The following is a 20,316-nucleotide window of genomic DNA, read 5'->3' on the forward strand; positions in this document are numbered from 1 at the left end:
CCCCCCCCTGCAATGACACGGCGCCCCCCCAGGGGGGCGCGCCCCACAGTTTGGGAACCTCTGGTCTACACTATGAATTAAAACCAAAGCTTTTCGAGGTAAACTAGTTTTTTTTTTTTTGCTCATAGTGTGGAGATAATATATCAATATGTTTTGAATGCAATCTGCGATTCCTGGTTCCTGGTCTTCATCCATGCATCAAATCCAACCAACTGGTTTTTACTATATCACCTGACTATGCAATTTTAAACACCCGTTTTCATGAATCTCAAATATCTTGTGCCTATTTAATAAATGTAAGAGGAATGATGGTGTTATTTTCAATGAGTTGAGTCCTGACCAAACAGGTGTTGATACATAATGCACTAACAAACAAGTAATTCCCTCCAACGCTTTGCAGCATCTTTAGCTCTTATTTTATCACTCCAGCAAGTAAATAGGGCACATATGGTCTTCCTGCAACAGTGCCAAACTATTCTCATTCCTCTTAACCTGGTGAGGCTGTTTGGTCTGATAGGATTTTTTTTTACGTTGATTTATTTACCCTAAATAACTGGATATCATTACATATCTTGAATGCCAAATTGCTCTTTTAAATAAATTTGGTATTTTGCTTCAGAGAAATGCCTTTCATGTGTTTATTATTTGTCTGACCTCAAACATATTACTATGTAATCCTTTTAAGTTTTCTATATGTTTGAGGCATATGGTTTGTTTCTACTGCTTTATAGATGATGCTTATTTAAATGGGAACATACCTGGATCCAATATGTGACTGGGGTTTTCAAATAAAATAAGAGCATTTTAGTGTCACCCTGAATTCACTAAAATATATTTTAACTTCTGTTTTAGTTGATCCTTTGGAGCAAGTTCTGAAATAATGATGCTTAAAACAAGTATGCCACTTCATGTCATTAAAATGTGTTTTCTAATAATTTAATTGAACTCTTCTTTACTGTGTAGACTCAGCACAACTCATTTTGCCACTCAGCAAACAGACATGTTAATGTCACTAGTTTGGTTTATAACTATATTTTAAACAGTTAATGTTTAATGAATGCCAACAAGGAGGTGAAATCAGATCTTGCTCTAAAAGTATTTAATTTTAAATTAAAGTATGTCTTGCAAAATGCTGTCTTTAGTAGCCATCATCATCTGCTTCTGTCTGGAGAATTAAGTGTGCGCTACGGTTCCCAGATAAAAAAAAAAAAGTAAATGTTTTAAACTTCACACATTGAATCTATGATTAATGCTCTTTTTTTTCCAAGTTAAGCTGGGGACACTACATGATTTTCTGCCTGATTTTACTCTTGATTCCAAGCAGGGAAATGTTTGCATCAGTCTGCAGTAGTTGGAGTCAGTAAGAGGGGCGAGTCGGTACAAAAATCTGTTGGATGAAGACCGGAGCCTGCAAGTGTGTGAGGAAAACCGACCCAATCTGACCTCAGTTGCAAATCTCCAATCCAACTGCAGATGTTTGTCGCTGACTAGATTGAAAAGAGATACTGGAATATTTCATTTGGAACATGAACCCACAAAAACAGTGGGCGAAATACAGACCGTCATCTAATTACAGTCACATTGTGATTAAAAAAAACAAACAACAGAAAACAAAGACAGCCTTTTAAAATAATCTATTCTGCATCTGTTTTTTCAGATTGAGTCATTGATAAATGAGATGGCCATTAGCTAACTGACAGACAAATGCTAACATTAACAATATGTTGGTCTCACATGTTAAGTTTAAGCTTAAAGAAATTCCTTATTGGAAAAAAAAAAGAGAGAGAGATCAAATGTTTCAGAAAGTTACCAAGGAAACCTGGCAGGTAAATTTGGCAAATAAGAGATCTGAAAAACAAACAAACTTTGGAGCAAAAGTGTGACAATACAAGCTGGTTCTACACGTCGTCTCGCATTACCGTATGAGCTCCTTATGTACATAGCTTCCTTTAGTGTGTGCAATGTGTTGCCTTTGTGCACCCAAACTGTTCTTATGCATCACCCAGGTGTTTTAGCACCTGTCCCCCCAGGCTAGGTGTCAGGATGAGAGGCAGCGGTGCAGGGAGAATCGGAGTTGCCTATTCCTGTCACAACCAACCATTCCAATCAACATGACTTTACGGAGTCAGAGCACCCATCAAACAAACAACGGCGCATGTGTCTTTCGCCTACCATCGTTTGAAGAGGGGAGATATTTTGAGGTTGCTCTGAAATTCCTTTGATCTAGTCAGGAGCTGCCTAAAATAAAGAGAAGGCATAACAGAACGTGGATTGGAGAGGAAGATTTCTGGGAGGAGGAGTGGAAGAGGAGATTAGGGATGTCTGAGCGTGGGAACAAATGTTGGAAAAAATAAATTGGTAAAAAAAAAAAACATGGCCTTGTGTCATTTATTCATAAAAGGTAAGTGACGTCTCTTCATTCATTTTTCAACTGAAAATTAAAGTTTAATAGTATTTTTAAAATTATTTATAAGAGCTATAGTTAAGTGGTCCTTGATTGACCCTTAATTGTTTTTGTTTTACATAATAAAAGTACACATATCACAATCTGAATGTCTTGCAAAAGTATTCAGATCACTTTTTCTTCATTTTTGAAAATGTGGCATCCATTTGCATTCACACTCTTCTACTCTGATTCAGCTCTGCCTACTGCCTCCAGAAGGCCCTTAGTTAGTAGACAGAGTATCTATGGCGCAAGGAATAAAGTTATGAAGAAGCTTCAGGCAGAGTTAGATTTTTGAGCATGTCTAAACAGAAGTTTTGGGTGATTTTGATTGATTTTGATGAATACAAGAATTATTGGCCGACTGAAACCTCAGCTATTCATGCTTATGGCACTAAATGCTCCTTTCAGCTTCTACCTGAATGAAGTAGTTCAGAAGTTTCACATCCCGCTGAGCTGTGAAAGTGAAGTGATGAAGGGACTTTCCTTTCATCACTGAAAATAAACCAGATCTAATCAGCAACTCTACAATACTGTGCTGCACATAAATATACGCACACACACATTCAGAACAGCCATCAAATGTACACAGGGTGAGAGCCCAGTGTGTGAGAAGTCTAAAAATGAATGATTGAACCCATCAAAGATTCCTTCTCTGCAGTCTGCGATGATCTCACTTGTAGAGCTGCAGACGACATGTGCAGCCAGATGGTGGTGAATCAGATGCACTTTGCATCTTTATTCTTTTACTCTTTTTATTTATAGTCATTTTAAATCTTACTTACGATTGGTCTTTTTTTTATATATTTGTTTTTTGCATATTTATATTGAACGTTTTCTTTGCCTTTATTTTTGATTCACTCATAGCTACTACCCATTTTGGCATAGGCCACTTTTGGGGTTACATGTTAGAAACATTTCTTTTCTTTGAACACACTCCTTGTTCAAAGCCAGATTTAGATAAGAATGAGACCAACAATACTGAGGGTCTTAAACACAGATGTAAAGAACAGTTCTTGATGAAAACTCTGGATAAAATGCTAAAAAACACACCAATAATAGACCATTGAGGTTAATAATAATTACATTTAATTAAAAATAATTACAGTAATCGCACTATAATATGATTCGTTATAAGTTCTAGCATTTTTGTCCTCAGTGCTACAACCAGAAAAAGTAGCTTAAAGGCATCTTGTCATTCATGGTGCTTCCCAAATTCTTAAAGAGAGCTTAAAAATTACTTAGAAATTACTCATCCAGTCATCAGGGGGTTTTCTTGAGTGCAGTCTGCAGTTTGAGGATGTTCAAATAAGCGTACTCAATTTTGCAGGTTTTTCCTCTTAGTTTATTATGAAAGCATGGCCTGCTGTGTAACTACTCCCCGTTTCTGGCCACTATCATCAAAGCCACTGAGATGCCATCTGTAACTTCAGAAGGATTGTCACAGTTCTGGCTCTTACGCCTGATTTGTGACCTTAAAGATGATCACCAGTTCAGGTTACAAGCTATGTGACCATGAGCAGTAACACAAGTAAACACAGAGATGCAAAGGAAAACTGCTTTGCCCCATTAGTGTGTTATTCTATATGTCCAATCTAATCGCAATTAAATTTTATGCCAACCAAAGATGATAGAGAATAACTACTCAAACATCCCTGGCCTGTAATATATGAAGACATAATTGCCCTTGACAATCAAGCTGGTTGCAGCAACCACTGCCCTCAAGAATTAGTGAAAACAGGTAATGACGCTTTAATATCTCTGCAGAGGAAGTTGACCCACTCGTCTTTAAAGAATTGTTCATCACAGCCACCCTGAGGATGTTTTCAGCTCAAATTCCCTGCTCAAGATCATTCAACAGCATTTCTATCAGATTTTGAATGGGCTCCTTCAAAACAATATTTTTTTTATGACCAAGACTTGCTGGGGGCATTTTTGTTTGGGCCTTGGAACATTCATATTGTTGCCTAGTCACTTTCCTATTGTTGAAACACAAATAATGACTAACTGAAGCAAGTGAGGCCTGTAGTTCTTTATAAGGGGTTCTGGGTTCTTTTTGTACTCCTGGATGAGTCGTTAATCTGCTCTTGGGATTATTTCGGACGGCTGGCACCTCTTGCAAAAGTTCACTACTGTTAGTTATGTTTTATATTTGTGGTTTATAGCTCTTTTTGTATTTCACTTGAGTTTCTAGGCCTTTGATATTGCTGTGTAACTCTTTATAGACCAACAGATGTGAATTAACCTTTTTCTCTGTTCCTGAATTTCTTTAGATCAGACTATAACATGTTGTATTTTGATTTATTTGTTTTGATACTTCAGGGAGTATTTGGGCTTGGGAAATTGAATTTATAAAAATTGATCTGCTGATCTGAAACATTTAAGTGTAAAAAATGAAGTTTTAAAAAGGGAAAATACTTTTTACAGCACTATGTGAATAATAGGTATGTAAAGTTGCTGATGTTTTTGCATCACTATTTAGCAGAGCTAATATTTCACCAAGTTTTATCAGAAATTGCTTCTAATTTGTTTGACTTTGTAACTTTCATTTTCAGTTTTTACCTCTCATCCTGCTTCTCCTGCCTTCACATCATTGTTAACGCCTGACCTTATTCTGGAAAGTAAATTATTTTTCGCTTGATTACTCCCGATAAAAAGTTGCTGTGACACATGCAGCATACGGCCTCTTTTTATTCGGCAGCATTTAACATCATTCGTTTGCATTTGACCCTTTAATGTTAAGCACATATCACTTTAGATGAGAGCGTGGGCTTGATATCCAAAAATACATAATTCATTTTATGTAATCGCAGAGAAGTGCGTACACATGTGAGCGTGGGTGGAAGGGTGATTGTTAAGACTGTAGGCTGGGGCTTTGTGTCGTGTTTCCATGCATCCCTGAGGTCACAAAGCAGCCATGTGGGGACCTACAATACATGCGGTTTAACCTTACAAACCAAAACAGCCAGGCTGTCCATCACATATAAAATCAACAAGGACGAATAATACCAAGGAGACCCCAGTAAGTCTTCCTGCATGTCTTGTGTTAACTAAAAGAATAAATATTTTAAAATGGGAAAGAAAAAAAATCTGTTTCCTGGTATCCTGCTCCATATGATGGTCCTAAAAGCTGAGCTTCTTGCATTTATGAATTATTAAACGCTATGAAATGCATTCAAGCTAATGCAATTGGTAGTTCCCTGAACATTCTCGCGGATGAGAGTGTGTTTTTACCACTCACTAAACCATATGCTGAAAATGCATTGTAACAGTAAGATGAGGTATGATTTCCTCCTAGGAGACATGAAGTAAATTTTAGTGAAATTTTAAACAAATGTGTGTGTGTGAGAACTTTTCCACATTCAAATATATCATGAACAAACTTCATGTTTGATCTGAAGCTTTGCTGAATTTTCACCTGTCATCCTAGATTGTATTTTTACACCTAAAGTATTGGCTTGCACTTGTCTGGTCATTGACTCAATCATGCACAGAAATTGCATGATGGGAATTTTGTTCGTAACACGCTGATCATCCCAGTTAAAGCTTGAATCAAATAGACAAAGATTTTGGATGAGATTAAAGATTTATGTATTGCTTTTTTGTGTTACTTGTATGCATACAATTTCAATTAAACTTAGAAAAAGGGGGTAGCAGAACATTTTATGAGAATTTATGACCCCCTTGAAGTGAACATAGTCGATTTTACCCATGCAGTTATATTTTCCACCCACCACTCTGCAGCCTTGCTGCTACTAATGTCGATGCTGAAGCATCTCAGTCTGTGGTTAGAACCAGAAGGTTAACTTCTAAAAATCAGGTCACTTTTAGGTTATTTATCCACATATCCAGTCTCTTTACCTTACTGTCCTTGCATTGTTGCTGCAGAGCAGGTGCCTACCTAAAGCAGTCACAGGAATCGCCAGCCCATTACACGACCGTTTTCATTTTAGAGATTATTAAATTAAAATTTACTCCAGTTTACATAGAACTCATTTACGAGGACTGTAATATCTAGACAGCAAAGGAGGCTGATTCAGGTCCAGAAATATATAATTGAATCAATATAGTTGATTATATATTTGAGCCACATAGTCTAGAATCATATTCTCAATTTGATCCTTGTTAAAATGCAGCAAGTCAAATTCAGGTAAAGCATCACACAGTGAAATGAAATGAAATGAAATGAAATGAAATGAAATGAAATGAAATGAAATGAAATTTTATTCGAACATGATACAAATATAAAATAAAATAGTGCACAGTAACAAGAAGTGCATAAGAAAGAAGAGAAAATACAGATTTTTTTGTTTCAGTTAACATATCATGCTCAAAATGGGGTAGGAAGAAGTGAGAACTTATAAACTCCTACCCCTAAACACTTGAAACACTTGAAAAAGTTAAAATGTCCAGTGAATCAAGTCATAGACTTGCAACAATGCGTCATCTTCAACCAGCATACGACAATGGAAACAAGTCACCTGTGAGTTTTACTGTATGTGAATTCTCAGTACAGACATATTTTGTGTCATCGTGGGTCTAATTTGACTTTAATTACCTCCATTTCCTGAGTAGTGATGTGTTTCTATGGAAACAATATAATACAGGATTAAAAACTTTAAACAACTGCGTCGAGGATGGAAAGATGGGCCTCTGCCTATTGTTGCAGTTTTTTTTGGCAACTTTAGCGACAAATTCAGAGGTATAATCCTTTGTTCATGTCGTTCTATTTCTCAAAAGTGAATGCAACTTGAATTCTATCCTCTCCATGAACCACATCATACAAAAAAAGCATTGCATGAGCTCATTCTACTTGAGAGTGCAAACACTGAAAACTAAGTGAAGCGGTGATCTGTTTGAAAAGCTCACTCGATTATATTTGCACAGCGTGAGGTGAGGCAGGCAGTCTGCTGTCACTGAATGGACAAAGAGTTTGAAAGCCCACACAGAAATCAAGAGGCGTCTATTTCTCGTTCATTCTCTCAGACACATGCTGTCACAGACACAAACAAAATGTAGAGTATGACACAACAGCAAATGGTTTTACATAGCATTTGTGAGACGTTACAGAAATCTGTGCATATTGTGTTTTAAAGGGTTCAGTGTTTTCTAAAGATGCTGAGGAAAACAGAGTTTCATGCTCCACCTGAATATGGATTACAGAAAATGTATCCTATATGTTTATTTTTTTTCTCTATACTATCCTCCTAGCCTGACATCAGCTACTCCTTAATTGATCCCACACTGTGGCTTCTGACAGGCAGCCGACACATGGTAATGTGAGACTAGCTGGAAGTCAACCCACTGAGTCATCACACCCATGGAGAGCTTGTGGGGTCGCTGCTGAGGGAGTGAGGGTGATGTCATCCTTACAGGCAAATATATTGTGCTGACGGAGGAAGGCGGTACAGAAAAAGGCGGAGGTTAACTCCAACCCACTAAACTTAGAATGTAAGGTTAAGAATATGCACTCGTCTAAAATGTCTTCAGAGAAATAAGGAAGTTATAGTTTTTCGACTAGCATCATTTTCTGAAAGGTTTCTGCAAAATAGAAGATTAGTATGACTATAGGATTTCATAAAGAACTTTTGTATCTAAATTTAAGCAATGCATGATCAAAAATCAAAATGTTAAATAAAGCAGATTTATTTTTTTATAACAAAGCAAAACATTTTTGGTTAAATGAATTTCATCTTTGCATCCCAACAGGGACAAAAGGGATGACAATATAAAGAGAGCTTCTAATCCAAAATGCAGCTGTGCTGCTGTTCTGGCTAATTGTACATCTCCTGAGATTAATCACTTATTAAAGCAGATTAAAAAATGCATTGAGGTCAAGATGACCTAGCAGCACACCGTTTTAAATTAAAAAAAAAAAATTCACACAAAGAATTAAGTATCAAAGGTTAGAAATGAATATTTATATGCAGATGTGGAGATAACAGAAAGCTAGAATGCATTGAGTTTTCCTTTAACAGAAACCTTTACAGCTAAGGGGACAAAAATGCAATTATTGCAGTACTGCAGCAAACACAACTAAGCTTTTTTTTTCCCTTCAGCAGACTGCAGTATCTTTACTTGCCTCAAGTCATGAAGAGATTCCCATGAGCTAAAAGCAGCGACATATATATATATGTGTGTGTGTTCAGAATTTTATCATTAGAAAATCCAGGCAAAACAATTTCCTGCCATTGGCACTGCAACTAAGGGGCTTCAATGCATCTACCGCATTGCTGAGGTATATACATAAACACTTAAATGTCCCACTAATAAGTCTGCCTAAAATCTGATATTACGCAGATGCTCTGTCTTTTCTGATGAAAACTCACCTACACCGGCTTGCTAAATGTTTGGAGTTGCTGACATGGCCAATATCTTTGCCTTTATTGTCATAGAATAGTGAAAAACAGCACCCAAATGCAGTGAGGAGACAGGCAGGTACAAATAAACACTTTGTCTTATTAAAAGAAAATCTTAGAAAACTAAAGTTCAGGGGAGAATCCAAAGTAACGTTCAAATAGAACAGAAGGAACCAAGCTGATGACAATAACAGGACAATGTAAAAGGAGCTGACTGCCTGAGAGATATTTAAGCTCTGCAGTTGATTACTAAACAAAGAGAAGGTGCTGATTAGAAACTGGGTGCAGCTGAGAGGGAAGGCAAATAACTGAAGATGAGCTGAGAAAATAGGAGAAATGTTCGGTAGAAATCAGAAATGCAAACGAAACACAAAAAATGATCAACATTCAAACCAAAAAGGTGACAAGAGAACACAGAACCAGAAAAGTAAGGTTCTCAAAATAAAACAAAAACTAAGACATAGAACTATAAGTAAAAGACTGAGAGTTTAAAATAAATACGAATGACGTAAAAAACAACAACCTAAAGTTAATGAGAAATCCAAATAAACCAAGGAAAAAACAAAATCCTATATATCATGTCACTTCCTTTCTGAATTAGTTCAGCTAACAACTGTCAGATTATTTAGAAGATGTAATTATAAAGTCAGATTGTGCAGTTTGTAGAGTGTTCAATTTGATCAATAATTTAAAAAAAATTTAGATGGTGACATCAAGACTCGGCCCAATACGCATACACAACATAAAGCAGAGACACATCATGAGAGACACACATACTTTTAAGACATAGCAGGACAAATCTCTTTGTGCTTATTTATATTTTCAGACGTGCTAATCCTCAATGCTTAGGTAAAAGGTAACTGGTCTTCTCATTTCCTGAAGAAGTTACCCCGCTCATCAAAAAGACATAGTTTTGAATATGTTTGAAAGCAACAGGCTTTGTAATCAGAAAAAATCACAGTGATGGGTCTTTAAGGTCACTAAGGGGGTAACTAGGACAGGTCAGCCACTGGCTGTACCTTCTGTTCAACTCAATGTTTGGGTTGTTGTTGCCTGACATCTGAAATGTGTCTCCTGTGATGCTGCGTGAATTGTTTTAGTCACATGTCCCAAGGTGTGAATGCTGCAAATCTGCCTGGGATGACTCAAGGTTTCACCTGCAGGTGTTAGAAAGATTAAACCTGAGGCCACCTTCTATTTTAGAGTCTTTATTATTATTATTATTATTATTATTATTATTATTATTATTATTTATTTATTTATTTATTTATTTATTTATTTATTTATTTATTTATTTATTTAACACTAATGTTAAATGTATTAAATGTTAAACTAATGTTTTCCCTGTACAGAATGTGCACAACTTAAACCAAATAAATTAGAAGTCCAGTTTTCTTCTACTCAAGCTCTTAAAAAGAATGCTCTTTGTGTTTGCATTTGCACCAACTTACAAGGCAAGCTAAGGAACAGTTTGACACATCAGAGAATGATTATGGTCAGGTTTTCCCATTTCTACAGTCCTTAACCTCACCTACCCTCTACTTCTTGCCTCAGTCTAATCACACACAGGGCTGTAATTATAAAGACTCATTTTGAGGGAGTTAAAACCTGTGCACACCTTTGCACATCATGCACCTCAAACATTTTCAGCCACCCAACCCAAATCACGTCAGAAAAGCTGCACTCTAATAAGCCCATTGCTGGACTGCTTTCTGATCGGATGCAGGACAGGATAGCTTTGTCACAGATGTCTGAAAACACACCAATCCACATGTGTAGATACAAACAATCTACACTTATCTAGGTAGCTTAGATTTTTCCACTCACTGTCCTTAAATGTGTTATTCAGAAATCCCATGAATAATCAGAGTTGTAATCTTCATTTCAGTATGAATGTGGGAACCTTTTTAAGAATTCTGCAGACAGGACTTCACTTCAGAGAGGTTATGGAGTAAATGGGAGTTACACATGCAATATGAATGAAGTCATTTGGATGAAAAGACTTCAAAAAATTTAAATGACAGTCATTAAAATCAAATTGTACCAACTTGATGATTATAGTAATTCGTTCATTTTCAGATGTAGAAGAAGCATTATTCAGTGGCAGTGTCATTGATGATTGTGATTGAAACTGGAGGCTACACTCCACTTTAAGGCATATAATTGCAATTTTGGCAACCTGGTCATGCCTGGTAAAAGTTCTGGGTAACACTTTATTTGAAGGGGGTTGAATAAGACTGTCATAAACATGACATAACACCTGTCATGAACATGAATAAGCCTTCATGAATATTTATGACTGTTGTTATAAAACATCATTCGGTAAATTATGACACTTTTAATACAAAGTTGACATTATTCAAAATGTCTTTGTTATGACAACTTGACATTAACCAATAAATTATTACTGTTTAAACTTTACCTTTAATAACATAGTTACCTAATTTTTAAAGTGCAATCAGTAATACTTTTATAACAAATTTATATCAGTAATGATTTCTTGGTTAACGTCAAGTTGTCGTAACAAAGACATTTTGAATAATGTCAACTTTGTATTAAAAGTGTTATAATTTTCCGAATGACGCTTTATGACAACAGTCATAAATATTCATGAAGGCTTATTCATGTTCATGACAGGTGTTGCGTCAGTCTTATTCACCCCCCTTCAAATAAAGTGTTACCAAGTTCTGTCACAGAATATGGCACAACAGACTAAACTTCCCATGAACTGTGAAAGTTATGTATTCTACTGTTTTGTTGGACCATATATGGAATTTTAGACATCACAAATTTTAATGTATTTGAATGATTTTATGTAATTTTCTAGAACAAAATAAGGCACTTTGGTCATTATTCTTCAGAAAATAACTTAAAATGAATTAGACTGGATGGAAGGCATTTGGTGATTTTCAATGTGTTGTCACAAACTAAATTGGATGTAGGTCTAAACTGACAGAGCCTACTAATTAGGTGACATTTGAAGCCAGTTGTTACAATGGGTTTTGTCTTGGGTGATCAGAGTAAATGGGGATCAATATACAATATAGTCCACTGCACTGAACCCCATTGAAAACCTCTTGTTTATTCCATCAAATATTGATTTCTAAACTCTTCCTGAGTTAAAACATTAGTATTGTTGTTGCTAAATGAATATAAACTTATTTTCTTTGCATTATTTGAGATCTGAAAGAGCCGCATGTTTTTCCATTATTTTGACTATTTCTCATTTTCTGCAAGTAAATGCTAAATATGCATGTTGTCAGTAGTTATAATAAAATAACATTCATTTTACTCAAACATAGACCTATGTTTGAGTAAAATGTTACTATGTTTGTCCTATGTGGTACTTGTGTGGTCTATTGACTTAAATCCAAATATAAGGCATTAACACTGAGAGCCTTAGCATGACAAAATGTGAATAGGTTCAAGTGAAATTAAAGGATTGCAAGTTATATTTTAAAAACAAATGTGTTAAAAACATAACGTATATTTTTAATCAGAGTTGAATTCTTTTTCTGACATTTTTGGTAATAAATTGAGAAATGTATCACTCTGCTAAGTAAAAAAAAAAAAAAAAAGCACAGTTCTTGGTTACCTAAGCAACAATATCACACGACTGTTAGTATTTTGATAACTGTTTTGCCCTCTGTTGAGACTGATGTCTCCGATACACACCAGTGTGACCTTCTCTGTGTTCTGAGAGTCGCGTAAATGTTGGTGAGTAACATTTCCTTGAAGAAGTGAGATAACCTTTAGACTCTGAACCACAGGCAATACACATGACTAACTGCCATCAAGATTTTGCTCTTGTTAAAAAAACAACATACTTTTGGTGTCCTCTTTGTTGTTTGTTATCAAGTAATGTATAAAGCAGCATGATACAAATTATCAGAAAAAAGGATAGATATTTGACATCTCAGCTGCCACTTAGTGCCGTGAAGTTTTAGTTTGGTGGGTATTTATGTTTTATCTTCCTACCTCCATCACAAAATTAACTAATTTCCCTCTTTTAGAAAAATCGATATGCACTGAAACTCCTCCCCACCAGCATGATTCCCATATCCTTCATTAGCTTCAACCTTTAGAGTGACTTCATTTGAAAGCTTGTTTCAGCATCTCAGCTATAACCACTCAACCAGAATGTTTTTGTAACCGATGTAAACAAAAATACTGTATTACATAAAAAAAAATGAGTTAATGCTTCTTCCTACACGCCACAGTGAGGATAGAAGTCATGACTACTTTGAGAAGTTTGCCAAACCCTCCCACACGTCGTACTGCACCAGCTGACAGATTTACATCCACTCCAGAAAGTCTAGATCCTGTCTAAATATATTTGGGATAATGAATGGAAGGGTAAAATTAGATATCTTCCTGGTTTCTCCCACTGTTTGTTTGAGAATAAAGACAATCTGTAGCTAGAACATTGCAGAGACAGGTTTCTCTGTGTCTGCTTGCTCAGTTTGATCCAGACAATGACTCGTATTAATTTTCTTCGTAGAACTTAAATTCACAAAGATGGGTTCCTTTGTGTAAAACCGGTTTGTTCTCTCTCCATGACGAAAAGCCAAGTTTTAGTAGTTTTATTCTGCACAACACCATACTCTGCTTGACAAGGGAGAGCAGAAATATCTGCACATCCTCACCATAGAGACACAAAATGCAGCTATTACCATAGAACATGATGTCAATCTCACATGCAACCTTTTCATTCCACCCTGATTCTTACAGATAATGTAGAAAAATAACATCAAAGACCCATCCAGGTCCCCACCTCTCCACATTTTCTCTGTTGCTGGGAGAAAAAGAAACCAAATCTACACATGCAACAGGAAAATATGCTACAAATTATTGGTGACAGTAGATTTTAAAGTAATATCTCAAGAGAAGTTACGTCAATGTATTGAGCCATTAAGTGAGGGGATGCAGCCTTCTGCATGGGACCAGTCTATATTGCTCTGCTCTATTCTAGCAAATTCTCTTACTTGCTATACGGTGCTCTGCAGCATCTTTCTCAGCTTCTTCTCCAACCCACTCCCTCCCCCAACCAGTTTCCCTTTGCCCAGTAATAATCCAGCTCTGCAAAACACCCTGTGTGTTTTTTTTTTTTCCTCAGGCTTCTCAATGAATTATTAACAGCCATGCCCACAATGCACCCCAGTTTCTGTAAGAGGGTAAAAGGGGGGGAATAAATAAACGCAGCAAAATGCATTCAGAAAACTGGCTGCAGCTATGCACGACAGTCGCTGCTATAAATACCCCCACCCATGCATTCAAGCTTCACCCCCTCCCTCATTCTCTCCCTCTTTCCCAGTGAAAAGCGCATCAGCTAGGACAGCACTGCAGGGCCCCTCCGCTGGCTTGATGTGCACTTTTTTTCTTCTTCTTTTTTTATGCAAAGGGAGGGACACCAGTTATGTCATCGCTGCCACACCATTCGTGCTCGCTTGCTGATGCAACGCGAGTTGGTTGCTATTCATTGACTCCCGTTGCACTGTTTGTAGCACATGTGTGTGAGCTACTGCGGCTACAGAGCATGCTCATGTCGGGAGCCGTGCAGCACATACAGATGGGGACGGGAGACTGCCCACAACTGTACACTGTGACACCGTTTGAGCTGCATTTCTGCAACAAAAGCGCCTCACATGTCAACTAAACGCAACAACTAATCGCCTCATTTGAAAGCGTGAAGTCTAATAGAAGAGAGAATCTGAATGCTTAAATGTTTTGTTCGGAGTCGCTGTCCCTGGTGCTGAAGCGTTTTATACCGCGGACTAGAGAGCCCCGCGGCAGGAACAGCTGCAGAACTCGAAACTAACTTTTCAGGGGCTTTTGTGCCAGTAAATTCCCCCAAACACGGGCAAGAAACATGAACAAAAAAAATAAATAAATGGATTGAGATTAAGTCTAACAGATCGACGCTTTTATCGACTCTGCGCCGTCCCCGATGTTGCAGACCTCCAGCTAAATGCATTCACCTACCTTACACAGCTGAAAGTTTTCCGACACCAGCGTCTCCTGGACGTCGATTTCCTTGGGAGTTGGCGCCGCGGTGGGAGTCCCAGCCGCGCTGCCGCACGATGGGGACCCCATAGTCCCCCCCGGAGAGGAGGTGGTCAAACCGTCCAGCACCTTCCGAAACTTCTTCATTTTCACTCGGTCTGTCGAATGCTTTTTAAGTGAGTGAAACGGAGGATGCAAAAGGAAATCAGCTTCCTTTGTTTTCCCAGTGTTCACTTTGATGCAACAACCCTAATTCGTTTGACAGCAAAAGGGGGGAAAAAACGCGTCTCTTCCTGTGGAAGCAGGATGTACAGAGGGACCCCCCCTAACCCCCCTCTTTTTCTTAGGTGCAGTTCAAAAAGTCACAAATGCACCTCATCCTGAGCTTAATGTGTTGCCCATATAAAATGTTCCACTCTGATGGGATGATTTCAGCCAACGTTGCAGATGCAGGTCGTCTATCTCATCTCAGATTATGCACCAAAGGCCACTTAAACTACTCAACTTCATCTTCTCCCTGCTTCCTCTAGTAAGATCCACTCCTGAGCATGGAAACAAATCCCGCACTTCTGTTCCTTGATTTCATTAATTACAGAACAGAGCAGAGATTCTTTCATAAGAAGGCAGCTTTAACATAAGGAGGAAAAAAATCCAAAAAGAAAGAAAGAAAGAAAAACAACTTCGGTCAGGTCAGTCCACTCTCTTCCCTCCGTTTTTTTTTTTTTTTTTCCAAACAGCAACAACAACAACAACAACAACAACAAAACACACTTTCACAACACGGTAGCCGCCAGTAACAGGAGGAGAATGAGGAGCCAAAAGCCAGCAGACGCAGAGGCAATGCAGTTAAAGGAGGTTGGTCTTCTCAGTCAGGCCACAAAACGAGACAACTCAGGCATCAAGCAGAAGGAGGGGAGAGGAGGAAGCTTTACGTTCGCGCCGTGAACTCGTGGTTCATCTGCAGATCGATGTGAGTTTTTAACCTGATCCTGCCGCGTTTTGAGCGTCGCTTCGCTGCAGCCCACACACAAGTGGCGGGGATCTGTCGTGGTGCTGTGGGGAGGTGAGAGGGGGGGAGATAAAACTAAAATAACCAGCCAGCCCTGCGCCCCGCCCCACCTCTCCGTTTCTCCTCCCGCCTTCTCCTCAACGATTGGTTACAAAGCTCTAAATCAGAGAAACGGCATGATCAGGAGAAAGAGCCAAACCACAATAATGGAGTAATCCACTTCAACATATTACAGAAAACAAAGGTTAACTTGACACTCTTTCCATAAAGATACGAGGAGATCAGAAACCACCTCGTGTGGCTGGTGTGGAAAACCGAGGATTGCAGTTATCTTCGAGTAAATTTCTCCTAAGGATTGCTTCGTTTAACACATTTTACATTTTATTATGCAAATATTTACAATATTTATAATTTGTCTACATTAAGAGAGTAAAACAGTTACAACAATAATTTGCAACCGAGCCAATTCATGTCGATTCTCTTGGTGTAGCATTTTATTTTGAAGCCATGATGAACTACTGGTCTGGTCAAACAAAGCTAATGTTAATATTAACTAATATTAGGAGTTTTACGTATTTGATCCTTCCGAACTGCATAAAATTGTATAAAACAGTTAACCACTAGCACCAATGCCATCCGGATAAGTTATAGTTCTACTTTCAAATCACTTTTTTTTTCACATTTCACAAGAATCCATTTTAGGTTCAGGTCACAAAAAATAAGAAATCAATTTATTTTTTCATGAACTTTTAAAAAAATTTTTTTATGAAGACCCATAGCTCCAGCCACACCTGAAATAGTGCAGAACAGATAAAAATGATAAAAGAATATGTATAATTAAATGACAAACACCAAACACACAACAATTTAAAGAAATTATAAACTCAATGCAAAATATAATGGAACAAAACAGATATAATCAATACCACTAATAGCAGAGGAAAATCAATTCAAGGCCAATGAGCGAAAGTAGGTATTTGTCCAAAGTACAAATACCTACATACTTGCTAGCATAAAATGTATTTTAATTTGTCAAACCTTTAAAGTAATTCTGTGGTTATCTATGTAAACAAGTCAGCACACAAAATCATTTTATTTGTACAACAAAGAAAGCCTCTGTGTTGGGATGTGACCCATACTTGCCTATAAGGCCACAAAAGCTGAAGTTGCTTTAGCTATTTAAATTCATATAAATTTCGCTCCGTAGCTCCATCCAAAAGTAAGACAGAGAAGCTGCGTGACAGGATGCATCTGGGTTTATTCCTCTGTTAGCCTCTGCTGTACCTGCAAAGCCACAGCTGAACTCAGTGACTTCCTGCCAGCAGCAGGCTCCTGCACAGCAACTATAACATTCTGGAGTAAACACACAATTCAACACAATCTGAGTTTTGATGGTTAGAGCTGGACTGTTGAGATAATATTAAGTCTAAAACAAAGAAAGAGGTATACATATTATCAATAAAATTATTAAGTTATTCATAGTTCTTCAAAAAGTCACAAATGTCTCATTTCAAGGTATTTTTGTGCAACACTCAGATCTAATTATGCATATTGACTTTTTCCGTGCAGCTATCTGGCCACCTCGTTTTAAACCTGGCAGGTGTACTGCTGGAAAATAAATGCAGCTTCACGTTAGAGGTCACTTGGACGGCTTGTGTCCCCGTTTTTGAAAGATTTGTCTTCTCTGCAACATCAGAGTCTGAACCACATTTGTTTCACACCTTGCAAAAATGTCACGACTGTTAATATCAGCACTGCAGAGCCTATAGTATTTTAATAAAGCCGTATAATGGAAATATCAAGCAGGCTGTAGTTTTCATCTGATTGTGTGGAGCAGGAATTACTTCTTAAACCCTCATATCTGCTTCCCTCACACTTCCTTCTCACAGAATGTGAAAGTACATTATTCCACAGTTGATTATATATAAAAATATGTCTCACCTGATATTGTATTCTCTACGCAGTATAATTAAATACTCTCACTTAGGTCTAACATTAAATTCTAAATATTTCAGAGAACAGTATAAATTAGAACGATAATAGAATTAGATAAAAAGCCAATCAGCTGATGCAAAAACAAATGTCTCACATCTCATTTTTGAATGTAAATTTAAACCCACAATTATTAATACCCCTTACAGATTTAGGTCTTAAGTAATCTTGTAATAATGCCAACATGCTTCTTCTGACTGGAAGCAAAAATAATGTTTTAGAGTGAACCAGACAAATGCCTAACTTGAATGTGATGGAGAAAGTATGGACTGCGCTAAAGTTTAGGGTGATGAGAAGGAAGCTTTGCAACTTAAAAAAATGACCATTACTTCAGATAAATCAACAAAATACCATGCAAGGCATGCAGGAAAGCAAAGTTACATAAAGTGTTTAATTGCTGTAATGTCAATAAACACTTTTTGATTTGCTATTAAAGAATTCACAAATAGCTTATAATGTGTTTTATTAAATAGAAATTTAAAAACAGTTACCTGCCCAATTTCTTAAAAGAAAAAAGTCAAGCAAACTCAAGTTTTTAGTCAAAAACTGTGTGCTTAAAAAAATATTGAGGCGTTTTAATTATGGAAATTATGGAAAAAACACAATTAAATTAGTTTCAGTGTACTATACGACTCTAAAGCATTTACTGTGAGAGATTGCATCCATCCTAATATGCACTGGAGGACAAACAAAACATAAAGCATATTTACCTCACTTAGATGTTCAAGACCAGTGATGTTGCATAATAACTTACATCACCAGCCGCTGCCTCCTGGCCCTCCTTTATAATACCATGGTTGCTATTCTTTGTTCTCTAATTAAATAGAAAAACAGAAAAAAACTAAAGTAGCATTTTCTGCAGACTCTGCATATGTCACTGTAACCACAAAGACACTTCAGTTTCTGCTCTTCCTACCTCATGAAACTGATATGTAGGTGATGTTGGAAAAATCATTTACTTCTTGAACCATGTTACATGTACCATCAACACTTTAAATATTGGTTTTGATAAGTTTTACTACTTAAAGTATTTTGCAAAAAGAAAAATCATAATTAAACTTTAACATTATCTCATATCATATGCTCAATATGTAAAAAGAAAATTTGATTATTAAAATGAGAAAATTCTGAAAAGATGAGACGCTACATGAAGGAGTTTATGCTCAGTTTGTGCTACTCGTTTCGGAGCTGATGAATCTGCAGGTACAGAACAGGAGAGAGACATTCTCCCTTTTTCTGTCTATTGGAGATTTGCTATTGCATCTATTATGAGGTTGAGTCTTATTCAAATTGTATGCAACAGGGTAATATAATAAACCATGGCATTTAAGAAGACCTAGGTTTGATAGTGCACGATGTCTCAATACCACAAGCCCTTGTTCTTGGATCAATAAATGCTAATTATTTTATTGCTTAAGTATAATGTATTACCATGAGTAGGAAAGGTCAGAAAATAAACCAAATATTGCAGAAAGTACAAGTATTACTATATTGTGATAGTTTGAAACATGTCCAATTGAGACACTAGAATTCTGATTATCATGTTGCTTAGAGATGTTCCCACTGTGTCTGTCTGCAGCACAAGTGGATAATGTTCAGGACATTGCAACAATGTCATTTTGTGTGTTCGGTTCAAAGACGATAAGTACACAAACAAGCACCCACATACGGGTTTGTTTGGGGAGTTGCATGGTAATTAGGCCGCTTGCTGATCACAGGTCAGAAATAATCAACAGCCTTCGTCAAGATTTAAAAACACAAAGCAATTTTGTAATTTTTTTGGTGCGGGGGGTATTTTGTGTACTAAATCACATGTCTGCAACTGAAGCTTGCTGTGCTGATGTGATCTCTGTTTAAGATGGCAGTCACAAACAGCCTCATTACGCTGTGCTTTCCATTTTCAGCTTGATGTTTGGCTGCTATCAAGACCCATCAAAGGATGTCTTGAAACCCTTTAGGGTAATTATAGCTCACCATCCATTGAGGGGAAAAAGGAGCAACTCCGAACAATGATTATATGCTTGACTTCTCCATTACAGGGAATAATGCCCCTGTGTTCAGTCAGCCTCACCTCAGAGATGATTTGTCGAGGTTGATTAATTTTGAGAAGCAGGTGTAATTAAAAGTCTGTCCAAAAAAAGTCAGCTTAAACAGAAATTCTCAAAAACAAGCATGTGCACAAGTGCTGCAAGGTCAAAGATAGAATAAGGACAATTGACTGAGGTTAAGAATCACATTATAGCTTATGCTTGTATCTGGGAATAAATCATTCCGGCATAATTTCCTATTCTACCACAAAGTATTCTCAGTTTTAGGCAGACTTCGAGCGAAATTTCTGCTAGAGGTAAATCTGAACAGATGAAACTGTTTGTGACTAAAAACATTTGAAATAGTTTGTGACATAAAATGTGAGGCATTTGAAAAGAGAATTGTCCTAAATCAAAGTTAGTTTTGCGTCTCTTATTGAATTGGCCAGTTTGTTTTTAATAAGACTAATATGCTGACATTTA

General features: G+C 37.1%; 1 protein-coding gene and 1 long non-coding RNA gene across 2 annotated transcripts in view; both read right to left on the reverse strand.

Moving 5' to 3' along the window:
* Positions 1-16,221, reverse strand: part of LOC106959629 (syntaxin-binding protein 5-like) — an 88,851-nt gene extending 72,630 nt beyond the window's left edge. The window contains exon 1 of the mRNA XM_015052336.1: positions 14,785-16,221. Within this exon, the coding sequence (XP_014907822.1) occupies positions 14,785-14,952 (168 nt within the window). The 5' untranslated portion in view covers positions 14,953-16,221. The remainder of the gene's footprint in view (positions 1-14,784) is intronic.
* An 834-nt stretch (positions 16,222-17,055) lies between these two features.
* Positions 17,056-18,821, reverse strand: LOC106959621 (uncharacterized). Its single transcript, XR_001427397.1, has 2 exons — positions 18,517-18,821; positions 17,056-17,167 (listed from the first exon to the last, which is right to left on the reverse strand). It is a non-coding gene; the product is annotated as an uncharacterized LOC106959621 (long non-coding RNA).
* Positions 18,822-20,316: the final 1,495 nt, after the last annotated feature.

Source organism: Poecilia latipinna, unplaced genomic scaffold (genome assembly GCF_001443285.1).
Source record: "Poecilia latipinna isolate Pla-1442-1.1 unplaced genomic scaffold, P_latipinna-1.0 Scaffold1102, whole genome shotgun sequence".
NCBI classification, from domain to species: Eukaryota; Metazoa; Chordata; class Actinopteri; order Cyprinodontiformes; family Poeciliidae; genus Poecilia; species Poecilia latipinna.